At 55.5% G+C, this 16,142-nt stretch overlaps 1 protein-coding gene across 9 annotated transcripts in view; it reads left to right on the plus strand.

Annotated features, from left to right (window-relative positions):
* AKNA (AT-hook transcription factor) overlaps positions 1-16,142 on the plus strand; it is a 52,796-nt gene that overhangs the window by 9,057 nt on the left and 27,597 nt on the right. For 2 of the 9 annotated variants that reach the window (XR_003211556.2, XM_025888704.2), the window contains exons 1-4: positions 329-522; positions 5,670-6,044; positions 8,876-9,936; positions 11,668-11,742. Coding sequence is in view for 7 of the 9 variants with exons in the window: in XM_025888704.2 (XP_025744489.2) it covers positions 5,783-6,044; positions 8,876-9,936; positions 11,668-11,742 (1,398 nt within the window). In the remaining 2 variants the exon portion in view is untranslated. Of the gene's footprint in view, positions 1-326; positions 523-5,669; positions 6,045-7,123; positions 7,156-8,591; positions 8,728-8,875; positions 9,937-11,667; positions 11,743-16,142 lie in introns of those variants that run through there. The other 7 variants (XM_025888701.2, XM_025888700.2, XR_012382213.1 and 4 more) reach the window with 6 other exon arrangements.

Below are 16,142 nucleotides of genomic sequence, written 5' to 3' on the forward strand. Positions count from 1 at the left end.
CTTACAGGGTAGAGGCTGCAGAAAAAAAGCTCCTAGAAGGTCGAAGCTGCTGCAGGCCTCCTTCCAGGCTCAGCATGCTGTGTGACTTTGGCCAAGCCTCTGACCTTCCCTGGACTTCAGTCTCCTCAATCAGTACTTTGGCCCAGATGGTCCCGATCCCTGACGTTTGGGAGTCCCTGCGAGCCCTTCCCTGGGCAGCCAGACCCGCAGCGGGCCTGCAAGGGGTTAAGCTCCTCCTGCTGACTCTCAGGCTGCTCGCTGACAAACCCCCTCCTTCTGACACACACTTGTAGGAAATCAGGCTGGGCGCTTCCTGCCCAGGCGAGGCGGCCTCAGCCGCAGCAGGGGCGGGGAGAGGTGGGGAGCGATGCTTGTGTGTGAGCAACAGCTCCGGCCGGCAGAGCGGCCTGGAGGCGGGCCAGGGCGCCATGGAGGCAGGGGGCTGCCCAGGTTTGGAACAAAGACCTCACAGGCAGGTCCCCCGAGCCTGGGCCGGCGGGCTGGTCCTGGAGCCCGAGAGAGGTAAGGGAGCGAGGCGGGCAGGGGAGGCCGCCATCCCTCTGGGCTGGCCTGTCAGACTCTCCGGGACGGTCAGGGCACCTGGAGCCCCCCAGCCAAGAAGTTCCAGCTTCAGCAGCTGTTCCGACTTCTCTTAGGGAGTCTGGCCCCCCGGGGCCACGGGTGGATTTTTGGGGGATGTCGTCAAGCTTCCGGGCGCTGGATGCCAGTCTGAGCTCTGATTCTGATCTCTATGAAGCTGGGCACGCGCTGGTCCCTCTCTGGGCCTGCGGCGTCCTCCTCAGCACACGGAGAGTTGGTCCTCGGACTGCATTGAGATGATGCTCAGATGAGGGGCAGGCCAGGAGGCAGCAGGGGGGATCCCCACTAAAGAGCGGCCCCCTCTGCCACATGTAAGGGCCCTGAGGGGAGCTCTTCAGGCTGGCAGGACTAGAGCCCGCAGCAGCCAGGGCACCTGCCCTCTTTCTCCTCGGCCTCTGATGTGGGGAGATAGCTGGGGGCAGGAGGGGGCACATCCAGAGGGGGGAGCGGCTGGGGCCTCCTCAGGGGACTAGTTTTTGGCGGGAACCTCTTGAGCACAGTTAGGTCTGTGCCCAGCCAGCTGCTCAGGGAGGGCGGCCGAGTTTGGGGCTCTGAGCTCGGCCTTTTTGGAGGGGCCCAGACACTTGCCATGGGGGGTCTTCCCTCCCCTTCCTCACGTCCTCCCCCTAAGTCTGATGGACTTGGTTTCAGAGTCATGGTCGCTGGGTTTGCATCCCCAGGCCGCACTTCCTGTCCGCCAGGTCTTGTGAGAGCCAGCCACCTCTCTACGACTCCGTTTTCTCATCTGGGAGATGTCAGGGTCAAGGTAGGAGCAGGGAGGGGGCGCCCCCTGCACAGCCCTGGCTGGACTGGAAGGGGCTTCAGAAGGCTTGGGGAGACGAAGCCAGGCTCCATGGCTGTAGTTGGCATAGGACAACCTGAGAGATGGAGCCACAAAGACAAGGGTCCTCATTTTGGAGTGGCTGAGGGGGGGCCAGAGAAGCCCTAGGGGCCGGGGGGGCAGACCCACTCAGGAACCAGAGAAGGTGACCAGAAGGGGCTCATAGTCCCTTGAGAGAGCCGGCGACAGGGCCAACGGTGGGGAGAGAGGAGCCATACAAAAGGAGGAGGAAGTGGTCGGTGCTTCCCTGGGAGGCTAGGTTCCTCAAGGCAGGGACCCTGAACCTGACAATCCAGTGCCTGGGGGAATTTAGTGCTCACAGGACTTTTTCGGGTTCAGCCCCCAGTTCATATAGCTAGAGCCTTCACCCAACCCCAGTGCCTTTTAGGAGTAACCCAGCCTTTGACTGCCATTCAAGAGCCCCTGCCCGTAGCTGCCCGTCAAGTTCCGTTCATAGGTTCAGACCTCTGTGCCTTTGCCTATGCTGTTCCCTTTGCCTTTCCCCATTCTTCTCCCCCAAATCTTCTTTGCCCAACTTAATACTTCCTTCATATAACCCTCTGTATTGTTACCGACCCCCCCAAGTTGAAACTTTGGAACACTTTGGCCCATTTCAGTATTCCTTGTGTCTTCTAGCGTGCTTGGCACACAGCAGAAAGTCACAGGTATTTTAAAGTTAATCTGCACCCACTGGGTGTTCAGTATACATCTTTGTGACTCTGTGGTGGGTCCTCAGGTTGGAGGAGGGAGTTAACAGTTGTGAAGCTGTTGCCCTCAGGAGCCATGGTCAACCAGGAACCTCAAAGTTCATTCAGCTACCACCCAGCCCACGCTCACGGGGCAGTAACTCCTCGCAGAAGCCAGAGCAGGTCGTACTTCCCCCATCTTCCGGTGGGGGAGGTTCAGCACAGCCGTTGACGATGAAGCAAGAACACCAAACTTGGGACCTGGTCTCTACATACCCAGTGACTTCTCTTTCTCGGCGGCCCAGCGAGGGCGTGTCCTCATCCCAGCCTGAGGCCGGCCTGTGGTTGGCACCTGAGTGTGTTTGTTGACTGACCTGCTGACTGGCTGGCTGGGCCCAGGCTCCGTGGCCCTGAGGGCCGTGGCTTGCACAGAAGACAGAGGCCTTGCTCAGGAGAGGCTCCCAGGCTTCAGGGCCTGGGGAGCATGCGCACAACTCCAGTTGGTGACCGCAGCTGCCTCTGCCTCTCACTGGGTTTCGGCGACAACTGAGTCATCCCAAGAGACAGGATGTTCCTCTTTGTGCACCCAGGGGCCCCTGTGATTGGGCAGCCGGCTTTGCGGCATGACTAGAAAAATGCCCTTTAAAAAGTCAAAAAACCACATGCCTCCCCAGCCCGTTCCTCAGTGGAGGTTTCAGGAAGAGAAAAGCAGTGGCCCTTGGCAGCTCCCATACCTCCCCAAGTAGCAGGGCCCAGAAGGCCTAGTCCATCCCAGAGGGTGGGCCTCGCCTGGGGCATTCGCTTAAATGCAGATTCCTGGGCCCTATCCCAGGGCCACAGAGTCTGGCTCTCCCTGGGTCGACCTAGGAATCTGTGTTCTTAGAGAATTTTTTTTTTTAAGATTTTATTTATTTGTCAGAGAGAGAGAGAGAGAGAGTGAGCACAAGCAGGGAGAATGGCAGGAAGAGGGAGAAGCAGGCTTCCCGCTGAGCAAGGAGCCCGATGCAGGACTCGATCCCAGGACCCTGGGATCATGACCTGAGCCAAAGGCAGACGCTTAACTGACTGAGCCACCCAGGCGTCCCTGCAGTCTTAGAGAATTCTTAAGAACACTCAAGCTAAAGGCCCACTGGCAGGGATTCCCGAGAGGGATGCAGGCCCCCCAGAGGATATGGGAAGCAAGGATTAGAGCTTCTCCTTAAAAGATTTATTTATTATTGCATCTTTTTTAAAAAAAGTTGTTTTGGATATATTTTTCCTAATACATGTATTTTTTCTAATACATCAGCATGAGGATGCATTTATGTCAAGGTCTCAAGATACCTGTAGAGCAAGAGAGCATGAGAGCAAATATATGTTTCTGATGAGTGTTGTGACAGAAAATGGGAGATTACTGGCCCAAATGAATAGTTTCAGATCTTGGTCTGTCACTCACCAGCTGGGTGATCTTGGCCAAGTCACTGCTCCAGGCCAGGCTTTTCCTGTGACCTGCTTCCCTGTTTGGGGTGAGGGCAGATGGAGAACACGCAGGCTGGCACAGAGTGGGCACGGCATCTGTGGTGGGGGTGGTGGGGAGGCCCCGCAGGGTGATCTGGGACAGTTCTGCGGGGGAGAGAGGAAGATGGGGTACGGGGGAGGGGATGAGCCCCCCCGCCCCCCCAGGCCTGCTGCAGGCACAGGGGTGGCAGCCAGAAGCCATGCAATGTGATTCCTCCCCTGTCCCTACCCCAGCCCTTGAGAAGGCTGCAGCCTTTCTTGTGATGCACTGTTCCCCGGGGAACTTTCTATCCAGAAATAGTTGCCTGCTGACTTTTCTCAACCGTATAAATCAAGGCTCTGACCAAGCCCCGAGTGCTCACGAGCCTGCAGGGACACAGACCTGTCTGTTCTCCAGGGAGGCCTAGGATTATAGATCACTGTGTCCCCTGCATGGGGGGAAGAGCCCAGGCCTGGGCTGTGAGGTGACCTGTCACCCCAGCCTTGTCTTGCCCGATGGGTGGCTTCAGGCGCCTGCCTGCTGCTCTCTGGGTCTCAGTTTTCCCACCTGCAGAGTCAAGCTTTTGTATGAGCTAACCTGGGGGACCACGCCGCTGCTCCGTCGGCTGGGAGCTTGGGGAGTGTTGGCCATAGCCCAGGGCTGGGAAAGAAAGGCGACGGGAGATGAGAGAGAGCGAAGGAGAAGAGGGCAGGAGGAGAGGATAGAAGGAAGAAGGTCCCTCTGCAGCCAGACTCCCTCTTCTGGTTCCTTCTCCCCGAGCCTTCAGAGAGAAACTTCTAAGCAGCAGCTCTGGTTGTGCTGTCCTGAGCATGGGATGCTCCAAAGGGGACCCGAGAGGCCCTCCTGGCTCTGGCCACCACCTCTCCTTGCCCACGCTCTGCTGTCAGAGCCCCCAGGCCCTGCCCCAACCCCACAGCCATTGGGGACACCACTGCCGTGTCGCCCCCTCCTGCCTCCATGGTGCCCGGGGCGCCCCTGCCTGCACATGCTCTCTCTCTCTCTCCCCCTCTCTCTCTTTTTTTAATTTAGGTGAAATTCACATACCATAAAATTAACAATTTCAAAAGGAACCATTCATTTAGTATATGTATAATGTACGGCCGCCACCTGTATCCAGTTCCAACACACTTGCATCACCCCGAAAGGCAACCTCGCGGCCATGAAGCAGTCACTCCCCATTCCACCCTCCCCCAGCCCCTGGGAGCTGCCAGTCTGCTTTTCGTCTCCATGGATTTACCTATTCTGGGTATTTACTATATGTGGAATCTTACTATATGTGACCCGCTGTGCCTGGCTTCTTTCACCTCGCCTAATGCTGTTCAGGTTCATCCTTGTGGTGGCGAGTCCCAGCCCTTCCTTCCTTTCGATGGCGTGTACCCTGCACAGTGTTTGTGCACTCATCCGTCGATCAGCATTGGGGCCGTTTCCCCCTTGCGGCTTTTGCGAGTAGAGCTGCTCTGAACGCGTGTGTACGGGTGTTGGTTTGAGTACCTGTTTTCAATTATTTGGAAGACTGGAATGTTCTTTTCACCCCCCCCCCCCAGTCTGCATTCTTACCCGAGGGGGTTCCGGGAAGGTTCCCAGAGGAAGTAGCTCCTGGACTAAGCCTTGCCTGCTTCTTAGGCCGGCCGTGCCCCCCACCAGCCCCCGCCCCGTGCTTCCTGGTCATGCTCACCTTGGTTGGTAGTCGCTGCCTGTTTGTCTGCTTCTTCCTGGGCTCTCCGTGTCCTGGCACCCATGCACAGAGCCTGGGACACAGTGACAATCACTAACACACAAGGGACTCTCACCAGGGCCGGCCTCCTGCTCCTTACCCTGTATCTCAAGTAATTTATACGAGTCTTGAGGGAGCGAGGAATTAGGCTCCTGGTTTTGCTAAAGAGAATGAAGGTGGCGTGACTCACCCGAGGTCACACAGCTTCCACGGGTTGGAGTCAGGAGCTGCCCCAGGGCTGTCTGATTCCAGCATTCCTGCCGGTAACCTGCTCGGAAGCTGGGAGGGGACTGGAGGAGTGAGGCTGTCCCTTGATTGTGTCCCCCACAGGCAGCAGGCAGGATGGCCGGTACTGAGAGAAGCTGGCGGTGACTCGGGTGCCCAGAGTGGCAGCTCCGTCTCCTGAAGATGAAGTGGCCCAGGTGAAGAGCAGGCGAGGCCCGATGGCCAGCTCCAGGACAGAGGTGCGCTGGGCCGAGCTGGGCCTGGGGAGGGGGCCCCAGCGGCGGCGCTGGGCCTGGGCCGAAGAGGAAAAGGTTGCCAAGGGGAGCGGGGGGAAAGAGGTGGCCTTTCCCAGTGCCACCAGCCCCGAGCTCCTGGAGGACTTCCGGCTGGCCCAGCAGCGCCTTCAGCCGCTGGAGTGGGACCCGGACCCGCGGGCTGCTGAACGCCAAGATTCTGAATCGGGAGAGTCTGCAGGAGAGGGTAAGACTGACCCCCCAACCCCACCCCACAGGGGTGCCCCCTGACCATCCCGCCTTCTGGTCGGAGGTGGGGAGTGGAGGGTGTTTTAGCGATTCTTTTAAATTAAAATCCATAAAGCCTATAATTTAAAATTTTAAACGATTTGAATTACATAAGTTGTAATGTTCATTGCAGAAAAATCAGCAAATATAAGCAAAAGAGAAAAATTACTTATTATCCAGATAACTGCTCTTTTCCTTATAAATATGCAAATGTGATATGCATATGGAACAGTACTCTACAAATGCTAGGATAACCTGCTTTTTTGTAACTTAATAGACATGAACATCTTCCCAGCTCGTCGTATATCCCTCAAGTCGTTCCTAATGCACGCAAAGCAATTCCATGGGGTGGATAGTCTGTAATCTGGGGGCCAATTTCTTGCTATTATAGATAATACAGAGATGAGTATCATTAGTACATCTTTGCACATGTGATTTGATAATAACCTTGGTCATTTAAACTGCTTGGTCCCAGGGTTATGCCCAGCTTTAAGATTTTCTAAAAATCCCAATTAGCAATGACAATATGGCCATGCCTTGTTTTCTAAAATGAGTGTTTCCTTTGCATGGAGCCCATCTCAGACTAAATTCCTAGTTTTGCTGAGAAGTCCCTTGTCTCTGAATCTTGGTTTGCCCATCTGTGAAATGGGAGCAGTAATGCCACTGAGAGTAGCATGAGCTTGGTAATGTGGTGCCAGTTGCACTTACAACATGAACACGAAACGCCCTGACTTCAGATTCTGTGAATCGGGCAGGCCCCCGTGGATGGTGGCGAAGGCAGTAAACTGGAAGCAGATTGTGCCGTGACCCAAAGTTCTTTATGCTGGGTCTGCTTAAAGTGGGGCTTGCTCACGGCTACCCACTCAGGAGCGACTTCCAGCCTGTCAGGGAGAGGTGACCGACGTACACTGGGAGGAGAGGGCAGAGGTATCCCTTCCTAAGGTCACATGGTAACCCCTTGCTATGACATAATAGCCACTGCCGATGTCCTTTGCCCTTACTGTGTGCCAGGCGCAGGGCTGAGCAGGGTGCAAGCCGTGTTTCCTTCTCTCCTCACCATCTTCTGCCAGGTAAGAGAGGTGAGCCTCCAGTCCAAGTAAGGGTTGCCGAAGTGGGCAGCAACTTGCCCACGGGCCCCAGGAAGGGATCAGAGGGGCCAAGATTGAACCCAGGGATCCCTGGCTCCAAAGCCTGTTTTCCTCACCGTGCTGCATGACCCCCAGCTGCAGAGACTAACTCGCCAGCATGGCTGGGACCTTGGTCCCAAGTCCAGGATTGCTGTGAGCCACTGCCTGATCTTTGGCAAGTTACTTAACCTCTCTGGGCTTCACGTGTGCTGCTGTAAAGAAGAGAGACTTGCTGAAGGAGTTGAAGGATGTAGAGGTGCCAGGGGAAAGGCCACGGGGGAGCAGAGAGTGGTACAAGGGTGATGACAAAGGTGTATCTGCCCAGAGCGGAGAATCTGTGCTTGATGGTCCCAGACTGTGTCTCATGAAACCTTGGATCTATCCCAGAGGCTGACATAGGTTCCAGGGCAAAGTCGGTGCTCAATAAACATTGACTGCATGGATGATGCATAGATATATGCATGAGCGGGTGGATGGGTAATGGGTGGGTGAGGGGGTGGGTGGAGAGGTGGATGGATGGGTGAGTGGGTGACGGATAGGTGAGTGGGTGGTCGACAGGTGGATGGATAGATGGGTGGGTGGATGGCTGGATCAATGGGCGAACGGGTGATGGATGGGTACGGGGTTGGAAGGATAGTGAATGGATGGGTGGATGGATATTTTTTGACCATATTGTCCTCCCTCCCTCGCTTCTTTCCTTCCTTCCATTCAGCCAACAAATATTGAGCACCTACTCTGCAAATACAATAGTAAACAAAAACAGAGCGTATCCTTGCTCTCATGGAGATTACCGTGTGGTGGGGGAGACAAATATTAATGAAACAATCATGAAAACAAATGGAAAACAGGAGCTATGATAAGTGTTTCAAAGTAGAGGTATTCAGTCTTATGAAAACCTGTAGAAGGGAGAATCTGACCTAGTTAGGAGATCTGAGATTTCCCTGATGAAGTCAAGGTTGAGCTAATGCCTGAAGGACAGTTAGGAGTTAACTAGGCAAAGGGAGGGAGAGAGGACCCTGGCAGAGAGATCAGCATGGGCAAAGACCCTGTGGTTGGAGCAATGTGGCATGGCTAGAGCAGGGAGAGACTGAGGGGGACCATAGGAAAGAGATGGATTTAGGAGAGCTAATGGGGTATGGAGACAGGGATCTTAGGACCATACTCTGTCCTGGGGACAAGAAGATACTGCTGAGTCATCAGATAGGGGATGAAGGCAATGGTCCCGGCAAGAGAGGATGCTGGCTAGAGTAAAGGCGGTGCAGGATTAAGAGCATTAGGTAAGTTTGAGAGCTCTGTAGGAGGTGATCGCGACAGGATCAGGGGACAGAATGGATTATGGGGATTGGGTGGAGGTGAGGGGGTGGGGGGGTGGTAATGGCCAAGGTGCTGCCCAAGATTCTGGCTTGTGCAACTGGATGGAATGGTGTTTTCATTTGCTGAGACAGGAAATACTGAGGGACACCCAGGTTTGAGGATCAGGTTTGGAGGACTGGGGACAACTAGAGGAGGTGCTAGGTAAGTACTTGGCCATATAGGGGGGTCACTGGGATTCTGGCCATCACCGCAGGATGAGGAAATGAAAGCCCAGAGCGGTGAAATGACCGGTTGTGTTACACAGTGAGTCCAGACCTGGTATATCCTGAGCAATGACCTGTCTTTCCAGAGTTTGGAGGAGAGGATGTGGACAGCCCAGAAAGTTCCAACTTGCCTCTCAACTGGATCCCCCAGCAGGATCCTCACCTGGCCATGACTGAAGAGGATCCGGATGAAGCCCTTGGAGATCCTGAGGTGGGGGGAGCTGGAGAGAGCTCCCCAAGATCGGAGTATGAGACTGGTCTCAGCTCAGGGGACAATGGAAATACCAGCCCCAGCGCTCTGGGGTGGGGTCAGGACATGGGCTGGGTGGCCTCTGGCAAACAAGCCAGTGGAGACAAACTTCCAGAACATTCTGAGGACAACCCAACTGTTGACCTCAGCTCTGCAAGGTCCTGGAGCAGTGGGACCATGAGCCTCGACCACGCCAATGATCACCTTGATTCTACCTGGGAAGGAGAAACTGATGTCCCCCAGCCCGTCGCGCTGGCAGAAACCTTACCACAGAGCTCCAGCCACCACCTCCTAAACCCAGACACCAGAACTGGAGGAAGTGTTGCTCTGGCAACCCCCACGGAATTCCAGGACTCCTCAATACCCCAGGCCCAGAGCCTCCAGTGTCCGGCAGATAAGTGGAAAGAAAGTACCAACCTCTCCTGCCCTCAGTTGGGGGACCAAGCCTGGAAACGGACACGGACATCCCCTAAGCCGCTCCCTTCTCGATTCACCGGCTCCATCAGCCCCCTGAATCCACCTAGGCCAGGCCGACAAGACAGGCTACCACCCAGGCAGGGAGCCACTCTGGCTGGCCACTCATCTTCTGATGCCTCCAAATATGGGCGGGGGCAGCTGAACTACCCGCTCCCTGATTTCTCCAAGGTGGGACCCCGGGTAAGGTTCCCCAAAGATGAGAGCTACCACCCCCCCAAGGCCAGGAGTTACAGCAGGCAGCCTCAGGGCCCTGCCAGGCCGCTGATCTTCAAGTCACCGGCTGAGATTGTGCAGGAGGTACTGTTGAGCAGCGGAGAAATCTGCCCGGCCAAGGACCCACCTCCTACACACCCCATCACCAGGGTACCCCAAGAATTTCAGACGCCCGAACAAGCCACCAAGCTGGTCCATCAGCTCCAGGTAAGCTGGACTCATGTCTATAGGCATGTCACCAAGGCACCTGTTGGCCCAGAGTTCGAGGCAGTTTGGATAGGAAGTCTGACTGGGCCAAGAATCCCCTGCTGGTAGAGCGAGGGCTGTACCCGAGCTGTGAACATAGTCCTAAGCCCTTTGCTCAAGAAGAGCAGTGCTTACCCTCACGCCCCAAGGATAATCTGTGTGTGTGTGTGTGTTTGTTTTTAACTTCTACTGCGGGAAATTCAAAACATCTACAAGACAGAAAATGGTATAATGAACCCCCGAGTACCTGCCCCCCCGCCCCCAGCAGCCTTTTTCACCTATGGCCTCATCTCTTCCCCCACTCACCGTACTGGAATATTTTCGAAGCAAATTTCAGGCCTCGAATCATCTTACCCAGAAATATTTTAGTGTGTATGTCTAAAGATCAGGACTCTCTCTGAAACCTCACGATCCCATTAGCATACCTAAAAGCCAACCCCAATTCTTTAATATTATCCAATATCCAGTCCGTGTTCAGATCTCCCCTTTGTCTCATAAACGGCTTATTTATTTCAGTTGGTTCGAATCACGGTCCAAATGTGCCTTTCAAGTCTCCCCCATCCCACCCCCGTTTTTTTCAGGTCTCCTCCTTCCTTTTAGTTTATTGGTTGAGGAAACCAGGCCCGTCCCGTAGAGTCTCCCACATTCTGGAGTTTGCCGACACACCCTCTTGTCTCTCTTCCTATGTCCCACTGTCCCCTCCTTGTCCTGTATGTTGTCAGTCTAGAGCTCGAAGCTTTCTTGGGTTGCAACCATCTGCTTATTTCCCCTCCAGCCCACCAGCTCCAGGCGGGTAGGATTTTTTTTTTTTTTTTTTTTTTTTTTTGGCAAGAGCATGTCACAGGTGGTTCGTCATGGGATGCTTGCTCATTTCTTATTTGTGATGTCCATGGCCACCGATGGCCATGGCCTTGATCCAGTCCTCCCTTTGGGGTGACAAAGTGGTAGTATCCTAATGCCGTCGTTCCTTCTGCATTTACTTGCTGGAAATCTTCTATAAAGTAAAATTTTCCCTCATCGACTGTTTGGTTACCAAGATCTTGTTCATGTGGGAAACACAGGAGAAACGCTTGCGTCTGTCCTTCTGATCACCAGTTTTCAGAGCAATGCATCTGTTCCCCGACATCCTTCAAAGGCGGCAGGTGCCATTTGTTTTCGCCTTTTCCCTGCCATGACTTGTTTGATGAAGCTGTTCAGTTTTGTCTGGGGCAAGTAGTGACTCTGAGTACATGCGATTGTGATTTCCAAGTCTTCTACGGGACCCATGGATGATTCATTCCATCCACCATTAAAAACCCACTTAGGAAGCTCATGCTCCTCAAGCGCTGGTAATAGAGCAGTGGGGAAGACGGATGTGGGCCTCAGCCCACAGAGCTGACAGACGCGCAGGGAGTTAGGATGGATGAGCACGTAGTTGCGGTCCTCTGTGACGGGTTATGCATCAAGGTAAACCAGCCCAGAGGCCCTCATCCCTGATTTACTGTCAGCGAAGTTAGCAGGCTGTCCTGCGCCTCTCCCACTCAGAATTTGGCCACGGGGGTGCGTGGGTTGCATGCGAGCCTGCAGGGCTCGGCTTAGCTCCCACCTCTGAGCTCTTGCACTCTGAGGAACCCTTTGGAGCCTGGGCTCCCCTGAGGGGTCTCACGGTGAGGGGTATGGGTGCATGACCCTGTTGCTCCTCCTCTCCCGCAGGAGGACTACCACAAGCTCCTCACCAAGTACGCTGAGGCCGAGAACACCATTGACCAGCTGCGCCTTGGGGCCAAGGTACCGGCTGGGGTAGGGTGGCGGTGGGGGCCTGGCCCCCGAGAGATGACACTCCCCCACAGTCTTTGCTCCTGCCTCCTGAGACCCCGGGGATATAGAAGAACCCAATCCTCAGTCTACCACAGGGTCCCTCTGTGACCTTGGGCATTGACCTTGCTCTCTCTGGGCTCCATCTCCTTTATCATTGATGAACTTTGATGTCCTTGAATCCTAGAATCTGGGTTCCCAGGATTTTCACCAGAGCAGCTCTGGGGTCAGACCACTTGGGCTCTGCTCCTGGCTCCATTACTGAGCGGCTGTGTGACGCCGAGCAAGTTTCTTGGGCTCTCTGAGCCTCAAGGGAGTAGCACAGAGCTTCTGCTCGGCTCCTGGTGCTTATTTCCTGGGCCTGATCCTTCCCGAATGTCTCATGCACAGCCTCCCCCCTCACCCCCTGACTGAATGTCCAGTATTGTAGCAGAGGGAGTGAGGAGGGGGAAATCCATCCACACCCATCCTGCTCAGCCCCCATCCTGCCTGGGGAGGAGGCTGTGAATTCTCACTTGGGGCCTTCCCCTTTCTGGGGGTGAGGCAGGAAGTGGGGCCTCTTACAGCCCCTCGTGGCTTCCTGTGTCCTTTGCCCCGCCTCTTGCTGCATCAGGCCACAGTGGAGAGGGGGATGGGAGCTGAGGTGCAAAGACCCAGACCTTCCCTCTTCCTTGCCTGCTCTCTCAGGGCCCCCACCTGGCCCGTCCCTGTCGTGCTCCAGGAAGCCTCCCCTGCCACAGGCTGCTGTCCAGCGTCCAGAGGCACTTCGGTGAAGTGTCTCCGAGGCAGCCCTGATAAGAAAACGGAAGAGGTCCTGTTCTGGGAGCAGTTCTCCTGTGTCCCCACACCCGTCAGGATGCGGGCAGGTCCCTTCCATCCTGGCCTCCTTGGGTACATCAGCGAAATCCTGGGAGCCAGTGGGTTCCCCCTGATGTCTTAAGGCTCCTTCTAGCTCTCTGAACGCCGGAGCCAGAGTCAGGGTGGGAGGGCAGGGGAAGTCGGGGAGGACCCAGGTGGGGCTTGGTGAGGCAGTCTCTGGGGGAACCATGCCCACACGGCTGCAGACTCCTAGAAGTTCCAAGGAGAGAGGAACTGGCCATCAAATCCAAACGCTCGGCTCCCCCGGCTAACAAATTGGGAATTGGGTCCCCAGGACGCGCAGAGGCTGCCAGAGTTCAAGGTCGGGGGCAGAGCCTTGGAGCATCTCCTCCCTCCCTCTTCTCCTTGCTTCCTCCGAGTGAGTCACTATATGAAAAGCATGTACCAGGGCCTGGCAAATACTTCTGAAGAGATGGGGACTCTTCTTTTGAATATTACTAATATGAAGCTGTTTATCGGGTGCCCGTGTGCGCCAAGGACAGGGCAGGCGTGGACACCAAGGGAGCACAGCCGTGGGGCCTCCTGTCATGGGTGCTCCCCCAGCCCGGTGGGGACCCAAAGTGTCCCCATGGGCAGTCACCTTGTTCCGGCTGATGACCCAGACCCATCTCTTGTGTGTGAGAGGAGCATAGGAGGGAAGGTGGGAGAGGCTGGGGATGGTTCAGTACCAGCTCACCCACTCTCACTTTCTGGAAAAATGACTCCTTAGTTTGGGGGTTCTCCTCAAGAGAAGAGTGAGCATAGGTCAGCTAGACTCTTCCAGAAGCAGGATGATTCTCTCCCAGTCCCCCAGTCTCCCCTGCCGGGCCGTACAGGCAGGGCTTACCGTCCCGGTGGGCTGAAGAGGACACGGAGCCCGATCGGGGAGGGGATGGCATGGTCCCACGGGGTCAGCCGGGCTTTTGACCCTGTCCCCGGCTCTGTGGACTCCACCCTGAAGACTCAGGAGACCCCCGTGTGGCTTCCTGCTCAGAGCCCTTGCCGGGGAGGCCAGTTCACGGAGGCAGAAATGTTCCTGCTCCCTCAGACTAAGCCGGTGGAAGTGGACTCCCCAGGGACTTGCTGAGCGCCCCCCCCTACTCTGCTCAGAGCCCAAGGGGGAGGGGTGGACCCGTGTGGGAGGGAGCCAGGCTGGGGACATTGCCCTCAGGACACCCAGGCCAGCCCGGCGGTGGGTGGGCAGCAATGGGTGGGGACCTAGGGGAAAGCGACTGGCATATACTGAGCCTGGCATATACTGAGCCGTGAGAAGGCGTCAGGCCCCAGGCTAAGTATTACCAGGGTCACCTCATTTGATCTGCACAAGAGAAAACTGAGGCACAGCCAGGCCGTGGTTTGTTCAAGACCCTACAGCTGGTAAGGGATTAAAAGTTGGGGATTAAACCCATGTCTGCCTGATTCCAGAATGGGCGCTCTTTTCCCCATGCCTGGGTGAGCAGGATTTGGGCTCTGGCGCTGGGCATGTGGCAGAGGCTCAGGGACAAGGCAGAATGACGATGTTATAGTAACAGCAGTGATAGCGATGTTTACTGAACACTGTCCTGAGTTATTTACCACTGGGGAAACTGAGGCACAGGGAAGCTAAGAAATTTGCCCATCGCTCAACAAGCAGGTGCCCGAGCTGGGCCTTGAGCCCAGCAGTCTGGCTCCTAAGCCCACTATTAACCCCACCTTCTCTAGCAGAACCAGACTAGGCAATGGTGGGCCCTGCAGCTGGGGAGGCTGTGGGGGGGGCGTCCCAAGGCCTGGCCTGGGGGCACCCCTGGAACCGGACTGGGGGTGGGGGCAGGGAGCCAGGGCTCTCTTCTCTCCCCCAGCTCAGGGCCACAGTTGATGGTGATCTCACCGATTTGCTGTCAGGCTGTCACCTCCCCCCAGCTGCTGTTCCTGGGCTCAGCTGCAGGGGCATCTGGAGGGGCTGAGGAGACCAGAAACTACCCCAGAAAGAGTTGGGGGAGGAAGTTGCAGAAAACTGCCTTTCCTAAAATGTGTGTTCTGCTGACCACTAGTTGGTCCCAGAGCCCCTGATAGAGGTGTGTGTGTGTGTGTGTGTGTGTGTGTGTGTGTGTGCGCGCGCACGCGCGCGTGCACATGTGTGTGGCGGGGGCGGGGGGCATGGAGCTTAGTCTTCAGAGGATTTGGGGGAAACATTTCCTATTCTCTCTACTCCCCCGCTCCTCGCCCCATTCATAAAGCCCATTAGCATTTTAAAGGCTCTGAGAAACCCATCTGTGCAAAGACTAGTCAGTTATTTAACCCTGTGTTTCCCACACTTGCTGATCTACTGTTCACTGATTAACCCCCCTGAGGGAGCTAATCCAGCCTCAGGGAGCTCCACAGGACACCCTGGCTTAAAAGGAGTGCCCTGGGGCACTGGGATGGGTGCTGCCTAAGTCCCGAGACAGATCCCGAGAGGGAGGGGCCTAAGCAGCTTCAAATTATCTGCACTTACCCCCAGCTCCCCCTTCCCGGGCCTCTACAAGGACTTTTGGCCCCTAGGCTGAAACAGTGCTTTCCTGTTGCTCCCCAGGTTGGGCCTTGGTGGGCTGGGCCTGAGGTGGGGTTGGGGGAAGGATGGGGCAGGGGAAGTATGCAGGAGGGCTTCCCCAGATTTGGGTCACCATGGGAGGAAAGGGGTGCTAGTGGGAAAGCCCCCACAGGCGGGTCTGAGCAGATGGCGGAGAGGATTATTAAAATCCAGCTTTGTTCTCATCAGAGGCTGGGTCTGAAGGAGGGGGAGGCGATGGGGGCCAGGCCATGCTGGGCCATTGTCCCTCACTTTGGAGTAGATTTTTCTGCCACAGCCGGGACGTGAAGAGCAGCTTAAGCAGGGAGAGGCTGCCTGCCTGGGGACTAGGGAGCTCCGTCTATCAGGCATACCCTAAACTGCCCACTCCTGACCCTGGGGCAGCAGGGAGCAGTAAGATAGGCTGCCTGACCAGCTGGAGGGCACTGAGGCACCACAGGGGAATAGCTTTTCCAGGGACCTGCCTTCATGATGGCCCCATAAATGACAATGGTGATGATAATGGTGATGTGATGATGATGGAGAGAATGATGATGGTGATGATGGTGGAAATGGTGGTAAATATAGTGATAGTGGTGGTGATGATAGTGATGGTGACCATGATAGTGGTGATGATGGTGATGGTGATAACGGTGGTGATGGTGAAGATGGAGGTGATGGTGATAAGGATAGTGATGGTGGTGATAGTGATGATGACGGTGATAATGGTGAGGGTGGTGGTGATGGTGTTAACGGTGATGGTGATGGTGTTGATGATGGTGATGATGGTGAGGGTGGTGGTGATGGTGTTAATGGTGATGGTGATGGTGTTGATGATGGTGATGATGGTGATGATGGTGATGGTGATGGTGATGATGGTGATGATGGTGATGGTGGTAATGGTAATGATGATGGTGATGATAGTGATGATGGTAATGGTGATGATGGTGATGGTGGTGATGGCGATGATGGTGGTGATGGTGATGAT

Source organism: Callorhinus ursinus, unplaced genomic scaffold (assembly GCF_003265705.2).
Source record: "Callorhinus ursinus isolate GAN/ISIS: 27379988/994484 unplaced genomic scaffold, GSC_fseal_2.0 scaffold24, whole genome shotgun sequence".
NCBI classification, from domain to species: Eukaryota; Metazoa; Chordata; class Mammalia; order Carnivora; family Otariidae; genus Callorhinus; species Callorhinus ursinus.